The sequence below is a fragment of the Budorcas taxicolor genome, chromosome X, assembly GCF_023091745.1.
Source record: "Budorcas taxicolor isolate Tak-1 chromosome X, Takin1.1, whole genome shotgun sequence".
Taxonomy (NCBI): Eukaryota; Metazoa; Chordata; class Mammalia; order Artiodactyla; family Bovidae; genus Budorcas; species Budorcas taxicolor.
In genome coordinates, this window is record NC_068935.1 from 39,898,669 (window position 1) to 39,911,617 (window position 12,949).

The window sequence follows — 12,949 nt, forward strand, 5'->3', positions numbered from 1 at the left end:
ATAGTTAGTAAGCCTCTGAGTACACAGTCAGAACCACTATCTCAGATGGCTTCCCACCACCCTATTATCTACCGCTACTACCATAAAAAGTGTTACAGAGTGAAAAAACAATATTTTGTTCTCAGGTTACCTATGATATAGCTAAAGAATCCAATAACATGGACAAACATAACAAAAGAGCCAAAATACTAGGCTGAGTGTTGAAAAATGGATTAGGTAGTATTCTGCTCTTGAAGTTAGTAGACCATCAGGACTATTGGTGCAGAAAGAATAGGGGTGAGCTTTCATAGAGCAATGAAGAAAGTATCCTGACTCAACTGGAGAGAAATTGTTGAGAAGTCGTGGGAGACAGAGGTGGTTGTGAGAATCAATAACAAAATCACTGTGTAGTTTGTCTAACACTTATCACAGGTGCATATTTATATTCTTGATTGCTCGGTTAACATCCGTTTTCCCCCCATGAAAGTGGGATCTCTGTCCGGATTTTTCTTTTTTTCTCCATTGTATCCTCAATGCAAAGTCCATTGCTTGACACATGGTGGGTAATCATTTTTTGTAGAATAACTACAGTAATGTGTAAATGCCTGAGCAAATGAATGTTAAATGATAGATGGGGAACTATCATAGTTGATCTTGCATGTCACATGAAGGAATACAGACTTGAAACAGTTGAAAAAAAGCTCCCACGAAAGCTGTTGGAGCAGGCTGGGGTGGTGGAGGTGGGAATGGAAAAGCAAGCCTAAGGGCTATTTCAACGTGGGAATCAATACCACACGCACTTGCCATTGTGCACTGTCTATCCCAGCCGTGTCCCAATAGGCATTTCTCTACCAGCTGCAAGCTCTGTCATGGCACCAATTTAATACAGAAAGAATGTGAAGAGACTACGGACCAAAATAAAAAAGAATTATTTCTTAGTTCTCTGCAAAGCCCAACAGTGGTATACGAAAGTCTCATGGTCTCAAAAGTCTCCTTTCTCTTTCTCTATTTGTTTTCCCTACACAAAATATCACTTTTTTCTTTTCCAAACAGCTCTGGTTTGGCAAAATTTAATTGCCTGTTTGGGATGAGGTCCCTGAAGCTCTCACAAGTTAATTATTTCTTTCTGGACCAGAAACTTTGAACTGTACTCGTGAGATAAATGGTCTGGTAACACTTTGCAACTTCAAGTTATTTAAGTTACTGAGCAGCTCATCAACTTTCTCCTTGCATTTGGAATTGAATCTGGAAGAGAATTGGACCCCAGACATCATGAGTAGGCTGAGAAAGTAGGATACATAGATTTAGTTCAGAGCAAAGTATGTTCCCAGAGATAGAACCTCTGGTGATGGCTTCCAGGTAAACATATAGCGATGGATTCTGAACCTAGATCAAGAGAAGGGGAAGCATGGCATAATTTCTAAAAACCAAACTGCTCATTGTAAGGCAGCTTCTGTTTGTTATGTTTTCTGGACAAATGAGGGGTAACCAAATGGCTTTGGGCTTCAACTCCAGTTTAATGCTTTCGAAATGCTTTAGTGGGTAGAGTAACTGTCATTAGATCTTTTTGCTGACTGAGGAACGCTCAGGACCTTGGAGTCTCCAGGTTGTATGCTTTCACATTCTGACACTGAAAATAGGTAGTAAAGAAGAGTGAGAAACTTGGTAAGGTATTCACAGAGCCCAGGACATTTCCTGGAAATCGTTCAATTTTCTTTAAAGCCCTGGACACAACATGGTCTATTATCATTTCCGTCTTTTTAAAGTGACAATTTGGTTTAATTGTGTTCCAGTTCATCAAGATAAGATAATAGATAGATAAATATTGCCAAGAGGCAAAAGGTGTCTAATCAAGCAGTTCTAAAATTGAAATAACCTATGGGTTTTGAGGCAAAGTATTTGAAAGACCTCAATCCTCCTTATGCTATAGCTTTTCTAGGAAAGATAGGACAACGATGTATATGAGTCAAAGGCCAGTGAAAGAAATGTTTGTCTAAGAAATTAAATAATATAATACCATCAACAAGGGCTGTACACCAAAGATTTGGCAATTGTAACTTGACCTAATTTTTTTTTTAAATCTTTTTTTTCTTCAGGTTTCCAGGCATTTGGGAGTTTTAGAAGCTGGAAAGGCTTTTGAAATCTCATCAGGAGAGTTTTCAGGGAGATTGTCAGTGTTCCAAACCTGACAACTGTTAGAAAATTGATATTTTTGGCAGTCTCATTCTGCTCCATCTACTGGTACTTGAGAGAAACCTCCAATGGTGAGTCAATATCAGAAAAAGACTCCAATTTCTTTCATTCCCCCTCCTACTTTAAAAAAAAAATCTCTAATCATTTATCAGACATGGGCAACCTTCTGGAAGGCGAACAGCAGCTATCAGTTGAAAGAAAAATTAGGCTATATAAATAATTGCAGGCAACAAGACTAAGATGGGAAACATTCTTCTTTAATGATAATTTTAGGATAAGACAATCACCACTGTCTTTGGAGAGCAGGGCCCACACGAAATGAAAAATAGTTCCCTTGATTTAGATGTTGAGAAGCCTTTGAGTGTGAAATGGAAGTTGTCATCAATTCTAGTTCCATAGGTCCAAACACAGTACTAATGAAGGCAAGTTCATAGGTTCGATCCCAGTTTCTGTCAGTAAGCATAACACCATTAAAAACAAATCTTCCCACACCCACATAGACTGAGCACCAAGTTTTAGTCAAACGGCTCATTAGCTTTTTCAGTTAGGTTCAGGAAGGGCTAAGGGATAGACTCTATAAAAAGTGAAAAGAAAGTAAAGTTGCTCAGTCGAGTCCGACTGTTTGTGACCCCATGGACTGTAACCCGCCAGGCTCCTCCATCCATGGGATTTTCCAGGCAAGAATACTGGAGTGGGTTGCCATTTCCTTCTCAAGGGGAGCTTCCCAACCCAGGGGTCGAACCTGGGTCTTCTGCACTGCAGGCAGGCTCTTTATCCTCTGAGCCACCAGGGAAGCCCTAGACTCTATAAACACAACCTCAATACTGGAGAAACAAAACACATCTTTCAGGTCATTAAGAATGATGGGTTTATATAAGGAGAGAAAACAGTTGATCAATATTTAATATTCAACAACAAAATCAGTCTGTTTTATAGCATTGTAGGAGCAACAGAAATTTTTAAATGGCATAATAATCAGCAGTCTCTATCTATGCAAAACCACTTCATCCTCCCATCTGCAGCTTGTCCACCATCTTTCTAGATATTCTACTATGAATGGCCCATACATAGGCAATTGAGAGTTAAACACAAACCACTCAAATTTCACGTATGAGTGTGTGTGTTAGTCACTCAGTCGTGTCCGACTCTTTGCAACCCCATGGACTCTTCCGTCCATAGGACTCTCAAGGCAAGAATACTGGAGTAGGTTGCCATTTCCTTCTCCAGGAAGTATGAGTGTACTAACTTAAAATATAACAGGCTTCAGGGCATTGTTTCATATAGTCATGTGACTCTAATCTTTCTGCATTTTCCCTCTGTGGAAATGACTATTTCAATTTTAGCTTGGGAAGGAAGAAGCAATCCAAGGGAAACCTCTTTCTCAGAGTACCATGATAAATGAGGACAAAATCAGCATCAGATTTCTCAAGCTATGAGCACACTCCTGTGAAGGCAAGTTACTATTCTCCTTAACCCTTACATGTGTTTACCACTTCACAAGTGGCGTGCACTTTCACTTCCATGAATGTAACATTCTTGTGTACTTAGCCTGTCTGGGAGGCTGAACAAGTAGAGAACTAGACACAGGGACAGGTTACTTGGACTCCAGGATAGAGAAGTGAGAGATTTATAGAATCTTCTTTGCTAAAGACTTCTAAAGACAAGTGAGTCTCCCATTTCAAAGATGGCTAGAGAAATTCCATCCCTTAATAAACCTTTTCTGTAGCCCACATGCTTCTCCAACAGTGGAGGAAAATGTAGATTCTTCCTATTCTGAGGAGTGTTGAGTTTTGTTTTGTTTTCATTTTAATTGAGGGAAATTAGAGAATCCTAGCAAGTCAGAGGTAGAAGGACTCTTAGAGATCACTTAGTTTAACTAGATTGCAAATAAAAGTCTCAGCCAGTGAAGGGAAGAAACTTATCCAGAGAAATAGCCAGTGAGTAGCAGAAGCTTCAAGAAATGGATAGAAGAGAAGGGAAAGTTGCTGTCATGAAGGAGCATGTATACATTAGGGGGTGCTTGGCATATAAACAGCATTATCTAGGGAAGAGGCAGGTGGAAAGAAAACCTGTCTTTTAGTATGGAACAGCTAAAGAGTTGCATTCACACATTCATTAAGCAGATAATCCTTAAGAACCTTTCATGTACCAGGCACTATTCTAGGTTTTGGGCATGCAGCAGCAACTTCATTGAGTGTATATTCTAGTTGAGAGAGATAATTAAAAACATAATTGATAGATAAAATATGTAATGTGCTAGAAGTAATAATTCTAAAGAGAACAGTCATGTAGAAAAGGGGGACATAAAATGCCAGGGGTGAGATGTGAAGCTTTTACACAGGGCGGCCAAAGAAAAACTAAACAAAAAGATGCATTGTGAGTAAAGACTTGAGAGGAGTGGGAAGGTAAGGCATACAAGGATCTTGGTTTCAGAAATATGGAGTAACAAGATCAAAGAGATCAAAGGCTCTGAGAAAGGGATGAGCCATGGTGTTTAAGGAACAATGAGGAGGCCAGTGTGACTAGAGCGAAGTAAGCAAGGAAAAGAATAGTAGGCACTGGGGTGCGAGAGGTAAAGGGAAAGCAAACCATTTAGCACCTGATAGCTCATAGTAAGGAGATTGGTGCTAAATTGGCTTGAAATAAAAAGCTATAGAAATTTTTTAATGGAAGAGTAATCTGATCCAGTACTCTTGCCTGGAAAATCCCATGGACGGAGGAGCCTGGTGGGCTACAGTCCATGGGGTCGCTAAGAGTCAGAGACAACTGAGCGACTTCACTTTGACTTTTCACTTTCATGCATTGGAGAAGGAAATGGCAGCCCACTCCAGTGTTCTTGCCTGGAGAATCCCAGGGACGGGGGAGCCTGGTGGGCTGCCGTCTATGGGGTCGCACAGAGTCAGACATGACTGAAGCGACTTAGTAGTAGTAGTAGTAGTAGTAGTAGTAATCTGATCCAACTTACAATTTAGCTGAATCATTTGAAGTGAATGGGGGCAAAGCCAGAAAGAGGGAAACCAGTGAGGAAGTTGTTGGCAAAATTCAGGAGAGCAATGACAATGACTTGGAATAAAGAATGGCAGTGCAGGTGACAAGAGGAATAGTTTGATTCTGAATAATATGTGTGACCTCCCAGGACTTTATACATTCATCTATTCATTCCATATCTATCAGTTACTTATGATGCCCCCCCAGGCACTGTCCTAGGTACCAAGGACAAGCCAACAACAACAACAAAAAAAATAGACAAGGTTCGGTCCTCAATCAATTTACATTCGCATGGCAGACAAATAATTAAGTACTAAACCATCAAATCATTAATGCAGTTCCAAATATTGGAATGTGCTATAAGAAAAATTAAGCAGCATGAGGGGAAAGAGAGTGATGAAGGTGAGAAGAGAGTGCTTTTTCAGGTAGGCTGGTCACTTCTTACCACTTTTTTTTTTCAATTTAAATTTATTTATTGGGAACACGGGTACACTCAAACTTTTAGAAACATCATATTAGATTGTCACATTCTTAACTGGGGCCCTGCAATCACAACATGGAAAACACCAGAAGAGCTGGAAATGTAACTCCAACCATGGACATTCGCAGAGGGTTTTCACAGACCTCAGCACTTCCATGATAAACCATGTTTACCGAATATCACTTCAGACAAAAGAAATACTCGGCAGGACTCTATGACAAGCACCGTAGTAGATACTAGCAAAATGGGAGAATGGAGGTATGAACAATCTAGGAGTGAGAGACAAGCATAGGCAATATTTTAGCTAAGACTGTTAGAAGGTACCCTCTTGGTGGAGGTAAGTAACTCAAGCTGACAGATGTTCAACCATTTTTATGAATCAGATTTGTCTTGGAAAGTGAACAAGTGAGAGAAGCAGAAAGATGCCCTCCTTTTCCTCTCTTCTTACTTGGAAAAAAATGAAACAAAAAGGTATCTGGCAAAAGTGGGTTGGAGAACTTTTCATATAACCATTTCAAAAGGATGGGGAATTGGCTGTTTTCCAGGGGAGGGAGTAGATTTTTAGCTTGCCGTCTGTTCCCATTATAGATATCTCATTTGTATTCTTATATCTCTGGAAGAGGACAAAGAGAATGATCCTGTACACCCTAATTATTTCCAACTTTCTTATACCATCCTTCCATGTTTATTCTCATTCTCTCAGGTAAAACTAGACAACTACATTGGCACCCATTCAATGAATAGTGGAAAGTGGAAAGGATGGCCATGGGTAATGCTACAGCAGTATTCGAGTTTCTCCTTATTGGAATATCTAACTATCCTGAGTGGAAGGTCACATTTTTCACATTGGTGCTGATCACTTACCTCAGCACATTATTGGGGAATGGACTGATCATCTTTCTTATTCACAGTGACCCTCACCTCCACACTCCAATGTATTTCTTCCTTAGTAACCTGTCTTTCTTAGACCTTTGCTATGGAACAGTCTCCATGCCCCAGGCTTTGGTGCATTGCTTCTCTGCTCATCCTTACCTTTCTTACCCACGATGTTTGACCCAAATAAGTGTCTCTTTGGCCTTGGGTACAGCAGAGTGCCTCCTACTGGCTGTCATGGCCTATGATCGTGTGGTTGCTATCGGCAATCCCCTGCGCTATTCCGTGGTCATGAATGGCTCAGTGTGTGTCTGGCTGGCTGCTACCTCATGGGGGGCATCTCTTGTGCTCACTGCCATGCTCATCTTATCCCTGAGGCTTCACTTCTGTGGGATGAATGTCATCAACCATTTCGTCTGTGAGATTCTCTCCCTTCTTAAGCTGGCCTGTTCTGATACCAGTCTCAATGAGCTTCTGATCCTCATCACAGGCATTTTCACCCTTCTCCTACCCTTTGGATTTGTTCTCCTCTCCTATGTCCGAATTGCCACTGCTGTCCTAAGGATTCGCTCAGCCCAGGGTAGGCTCAAGGCCTTTTCTACCTGTGCTTCTCATTTGACTGTGGTGGTAATCTTCTATGGGGCAGCCATTTCCATGTATATGAAACCACAGTCCAAGTCATCCTTGGATCAAGACAAATTTATCTCAGTGTTTTATGGGGCTCTGACACCCATGCTGAACCCCCTAATATATAGTCTGAGGAATAAGGATGTTAAAGGGGCAATGAGGAAAGTTATGGCAAAAAGGGCATAAGTCTTCTTCGCTCCTAAACTTCTAAAATACCATTCAGCTACATCTTCAATGATGGTAAAAACTGTTTAAAAGTTTCAATTTTACCTTTGCTGGTTGTTGTTCAGTCATTAACTCATGTCCAACTCTTTGAGACCCTATGGACTCTATGGACCGCAGCACGCCAGGCTTCCCTGTCCTTCACCACCTCCCAGAATTTGCTCAAAAATGTGACCATTGAATCAGTGATGCTGTCCAACCATCTCATCCTCTGTTGTCCCCTTCTCCGGTGGCTCAGATGGTAAAGAATCCACCTGCAATGCAGGAGACCCAGGTTTGATCCCTGGGTCAGGAAGATCCCCTGACCCACTCCAGTATTCTGTCTGGAGAAGTCCGAGGACACAGGAGCCTGGCGGGCTACAGTCCACGGGGTCACAAAGAATTGAATACAACTGGGGGATTAATACCTTTACCCTTGGTACAGTAGGTGATTGTCATGTGAGAATCTTCAGGATGTGTTCACCACAAAAGCTTATTCCTACTGAGACTTCAATTTCAGTTACAGACAATACTTTTGGGGAGGCGGGCTTCCCTCATAGCTCAGTTGGTAAAGAATCCGCCTGCAATGCAGGAAACCCCAGTTCGATTCCTGGGTTGGGAAGATCCACTGCAGGAGGGAAAGGCTACCCACTCCAGTATTCTGCCCTGGAGAATTCCATGGACTGTATAGTCTATGGGGTCGCAAAGAGTTGGACACGACTGAACGACTTTCACTTTTAACTTTCACAATATTTTTACTCTTTCTTTACAAAAAAACACATTAGTAGTCACCCGTTAAGTTATTCAACTTCAGGTAAATAAATTTCTCAGAATCATTTCCTCACTGACAGAAGAGGCCTAAGCTGTAAGACAACCTCCTATGACTGTTAGCAGGAGGTGAGGCATAAGTGAAATTGGAAAATAGGACAAAGAATGGTGTAATAAAAGGCCAGAAGACAAATGTCAGAAATTTTACAACTTTACTGAAGGCAAGGCCTGTTGTAAAAGCACGATTCTCTCTCCACTTAACCTCAGAATCATGAGAAAATTGTATCATAGCCATTTCCTACGTTAGTGTAGTGTTTCACTTTTTTTCTTTTTCTGAACTTCTTTCAAATATATTATCTTATTCTGTATTCCTAATATTGCTGTAAAGCTGGTAACAAAAGTTACCATAATCCATCCCTCATGTTAACAATGAGACAAACAGAAGCCCAGAGAAAGATTAACAATTGTCTAAAGCCTCACACAAAACAGAAAATTGGATGAAAGATTTACTGAGCATGGCCCCACCCATCAGAACAAGACATAGATCCCCCCACAGCCAATCCTTCCCATCAGGAAGCTTCGACAAGCCTCTTATCATTATCCATCAGAGGGCAGACAGAATGAAAGCCATAATTGCAGAAAACTAACCAAACCGATCACTTGAACCACAGCCTTGTCTAACTCAATGAAACTATGAGCCATGCCATTTAGGGCCACCCAAGAGGGACGGGTCATGGTACAGAGTTCTGACAAAATGTGGCCCACTGGAGAGGGAATGGCAAACCACTGCAGTATTCTTGCCTTGAGAATCCCATGAACAGTATGAAAAGGCAAAAAGATATGACACTGAAAGATGAACTCCCCAGGTCACTTGGTGCCCAATATGCTACTGGAGAAGAGGGGAGAAATAGCTCCAGAAAGAATGAAGCGGCTGAGCCACAGTGAAAACAATGCTCAGCTGTGAATGTCGATGGTGATGGAAGTAAGTCCAATGCTGTAAAGAACAATATTGCATAGGAACCTGGAATGTAAGGTCCATGAATCAAGGTAAATTGGAAGTGGTCAAATAGGAGATGGCAAGAGTGAACATTGACAGTTTAGGAATCAGTGAACTAAATTCCAAGGGAACATTTCATGAAAAGATGGGCACAATAAAGGACAGAACTAAAGACCTAACAGAAGCAGAAGATACTAAGAAGAGGTGGCAAGAATATATAGAAGAGCTATACAAAAAGGATCTTAATGATCCAGACAACCATGATGGTGTGATCACTCACCTAGAGCCAGACATCCTGGAGTGTAAAGTCAAGTGGGCCTTAGGAAGCATCAATGCAAACAAAGCTAGTGGAGGTGATGGATTTCCAGCTGACCTATTTCAAATCATAAAAGATGATGCTGTGAAAGTGCTGCATTTGATATGCCAGCAAATTTGGAAAATTCCGCAGTGGCCACAGGACTGGAAAAGGTCAGTTTTCATTCCAATCCCAAAGAAAGGCAATGACAAATAATGTTCAAACTACTGAACAAATGCACTCATTTCACATGATAGCAAAGTAATACTCAAATTCTTCAAGCTAGGCTTCAACAGTACATGAACCAAGAACTTCCAGATATTCAAGCTGGATTTAGAAGAGGCAGAGGAACCAGAGATCAAATTGCCAACATCTGTTGGATCATAGAAAAAGCAAGAGAATTCCAGAAAAAAAAATCTACTTCTGCTTTATTGATTATGATAAAGCTTTTGACTGTATGGATCACAACATATTGTGGAAAGTTCTTAAAGAGATGGGAATACCAGACCACCTTACCTTCCTCCTGAGAAACCTGTGTGCAGGTCAAGAAGCAACAGTTAGAGCCAGTCATGGAACAACGAACTAGTTACAAATTGGGAAAGGAGTATGTCAAGGCTGTATATTGTCACCCTGCTTATTTAACTTATATGCCGAGTACATCATAAGAAATGCCAGACTGGATGAAGCACAAGCTGGAATCAAGATTGCCGGGAGAAATATCAATAACCTCAGATATGCAGATGACACCACCCTTATGGCAGAAAGTGAAGAGGAACTAAAAAGCCTCTTGATGAAAGTGAAAGAGGAGACTAAAAAAGCTGGCTTAAAACTCAACATTCAAAAAACTAAGATCATGGTATCCAGTCCTATCACTTCATGGCAAACAAATAGAGAAACAATGGAAACAGTGACAGACTTTATTTTCTTGGGCTCCAAAATCACTGCAGATGGTGACTGCAGCCATGAAATTAAAAGATGCTTGCTCCTCGGAAAAAAAGCTATGACCAACCTAGACAGCATATTAAAATGCAGAGACTTGACTTTGCCAACAAGGTCTGTCTAGTCAAAGTTATGGTTTTTCCAGTAGTCATATATGGATGTGAGATTTGGATCATAAAGTTTAGTGCCAATGAATTGATGCTTTTGAACTGTGGTATTGGAGAAGACTCTTGAGAGTCCCTTGGGCTGCAAGAAGATCAAATCAGTCAATCCCAAAGGAAATCAGTCCTGAATATTCATTGGAAGGACTGATACTGAAGCTGAAGCTCCAATACTTTGGCCACCTGATGCGAAGAACTGACTCCTTGGAAAAGACCCTGATGCTGGGAAAGATTGAACACAGGAGGAAAAGGGGAAGACAAAGGATGAGATGATTGGATGGCATTACCGACTCAATGGGCGTAAGTTTGAGCAAGCTGCGGGAGTTGGTGATGGATAAGGAAGCCTGGTGTGCTGTAGTCCATGGGGTTGGAAAGAGCTGGACACAACTGGGTGACTGAACTGAACTGAAAGTCATACATAACTGTTAACAGAATAAAAATTAGAATTGAGATCATCTATATGTCACCTCTGAACTTTTCAATATTGTCCAGAAAAGTATCTGGAATTTTAAAATTATAAATGCACCCAATATTTATCAAGCACTTAACCATATACTAGGCACTGACCTATGTCCATTATCACATATAATTCTCACTACAATTCAGGGAAGTATCGCTTTTATCAATCCATAGTAGAGATAAGGAAATTGAGACTCTTAGAGGTTCCATGATTTGCCCATGGCCATAGAGCCAGTATTTAAACCTAGATATGACTGATTTCAGATCCCATTCACTGTATCCAAATTTCAGAGGCCTTAGAGATTATTTAATGAAGTGATTTTTAACCAATTTAATTTTAATATAATTTATGTACAATAAAATTTATGTAATTACAGTGTACAATTTAAATTTTGACAGGTACCCCCAGAACCACCACCACTATCAAGCTACTTAACAATTTTATCACATCCAAAAGTTTCCTCATGGTCTTTTGTAGTCCACCCTTTCCTCCACCCCCAACCCCTGGCAACCACTCATCTGATTTTTTTCACTATATGTTAGTTTTGATTTTCTAGAATTGACTCTAAGTGGAATCATACAGTATATCCTCTTCTGTGCTTGGATTCTCTTATTCAGCATGCTTTTGAAATTCATTCATGTTGTTGTAGGCATCAGTAGTTTGTTCCTTTTTCCTGCTGAATAATATTCCATCATACAATTTACTATGTTTTTAAAACTCCATTCCCTGTTACTGTACATAATATAGTGGTTTTTAAACTTTAATTCATGCAGTTCTATGGGTTTGGCCGTGGTGCCTGGAACCTGTCAATGGAGGTGAAATTATCTGTGAAAAATTTCATTTGAAAATGGAGTTCTGATAATAAAACATTTGACAAACAATGATCTATTACAGAGCTCTTGCTTTAGATAAAGAATCAATCGCTCAGTGAACAGAATGTAAATTTCCCAAGACCATGAAACTTTTTGGAAGCAACCTGAGACAAAAGACCCAGATATCTTGTCTCCCGGTTTCACTTTTTGGGCAGTTTGACAAAACATGATGAAGTCTTCTCCAAAGCAACCTGGTGGAGAACTGGACATAGATGCACAGATAAAAAGATGATGCGCAACACCTAGATCTGAAGTACAGCTTCACTGAGCAAGCAGATATTCAATGCACTCGTCAGACACTGACCACTGGGAGTTGATGCCATTTTGTTTGGTACTGCAAAGAGAGTACCCGACATACAAGGGACCTGTCTCACATGTTTACTCACTAAATAAATAAAAAGAATGAGTAAATCACTTATCAAAATAGTATAATTTTCAAATACATGCAATATTTATTCAAATTCCATCTATTACATATTTTTAAAAGATTGTAGTATTCTCAGCCACTGAAACTATGTTTTAATATCAAGAAATAAAAAATAAATGCAATTATCCTCAAATTAAAAATAAAAACATTTTAAAAATAAATAAAAACTAATTTTGAAAAAAAAAACCCAATTGATTTAAATCTTGGATTTATTCATTCAACCAAGGTTAACTTTCTACTTTTAACCAGGCACTAGGTACTAGGTGCTAGGGCAAGTTTCATACATTTTGCAAAAAATTCTCTACTATTAAAATAAATATTTCAAATTAACATTGTGAAATAAAGTAAAATTGATGAAATCAATAAAATTTTACATGAAAAAATAATAGAGCCTTTAGGGAGGGAGAAAATCAGAAATTAGGAGAAATATTAAGAGTGCTCATTTTAATGACCTTGCTTTCAGGGGGAGAAATATTCTACTCTCTATTACAGCTCTCTATTTGCAGCCTAAAATGAGAATCGTATTTTTGTTAATAATGCCTCTACTACAAAACTATAACTCTGTCACTAGATGCTTTGTCTCTTTATTGACTTGTTGGTAGAGACACAGCTTACAGATAGAGTGACATAGTGGAGTCTGGAGATGGCACTGCCGAATTGATTCTGCTACTAACTAGTTGTGTGACCT

At 39.8% G+C, this 12,949-nt stretch overlaps 1 protein-coding gene across 1 annotated transcript; it reads left to right on the forward strand.

Annotated features, from left to right (window-relative positions):
- The first annotated feature begins 6,400 nt into the window (after window positions 1-6,400).
- Window positions 6,401-7,327, forward strand: LOC128069406 (olfactory receptor 13H1). The gene has a single exon (XM_052662615.1). The coding sequence runs from the start codon at window positions 6,401-6,403 to the stop codon at window positions 7,325-7,327; it is 927 nt and encodes a 308-aa protein (XP_052518575.1).
- The last annotated feature ends 5,622 nt before the right edge of the window (window positions 7,328-12,949 follow it).

What these genes read in the sequence shown, in the direction of transcription:
- LOC128069406 (XM_052662615.1), top strand. Translation starts at nt 6,401, where the DNA reads ATGGCCATGGGTAATGCTACAGCAGTATTCGAGTTTCTCCTTATTGGA.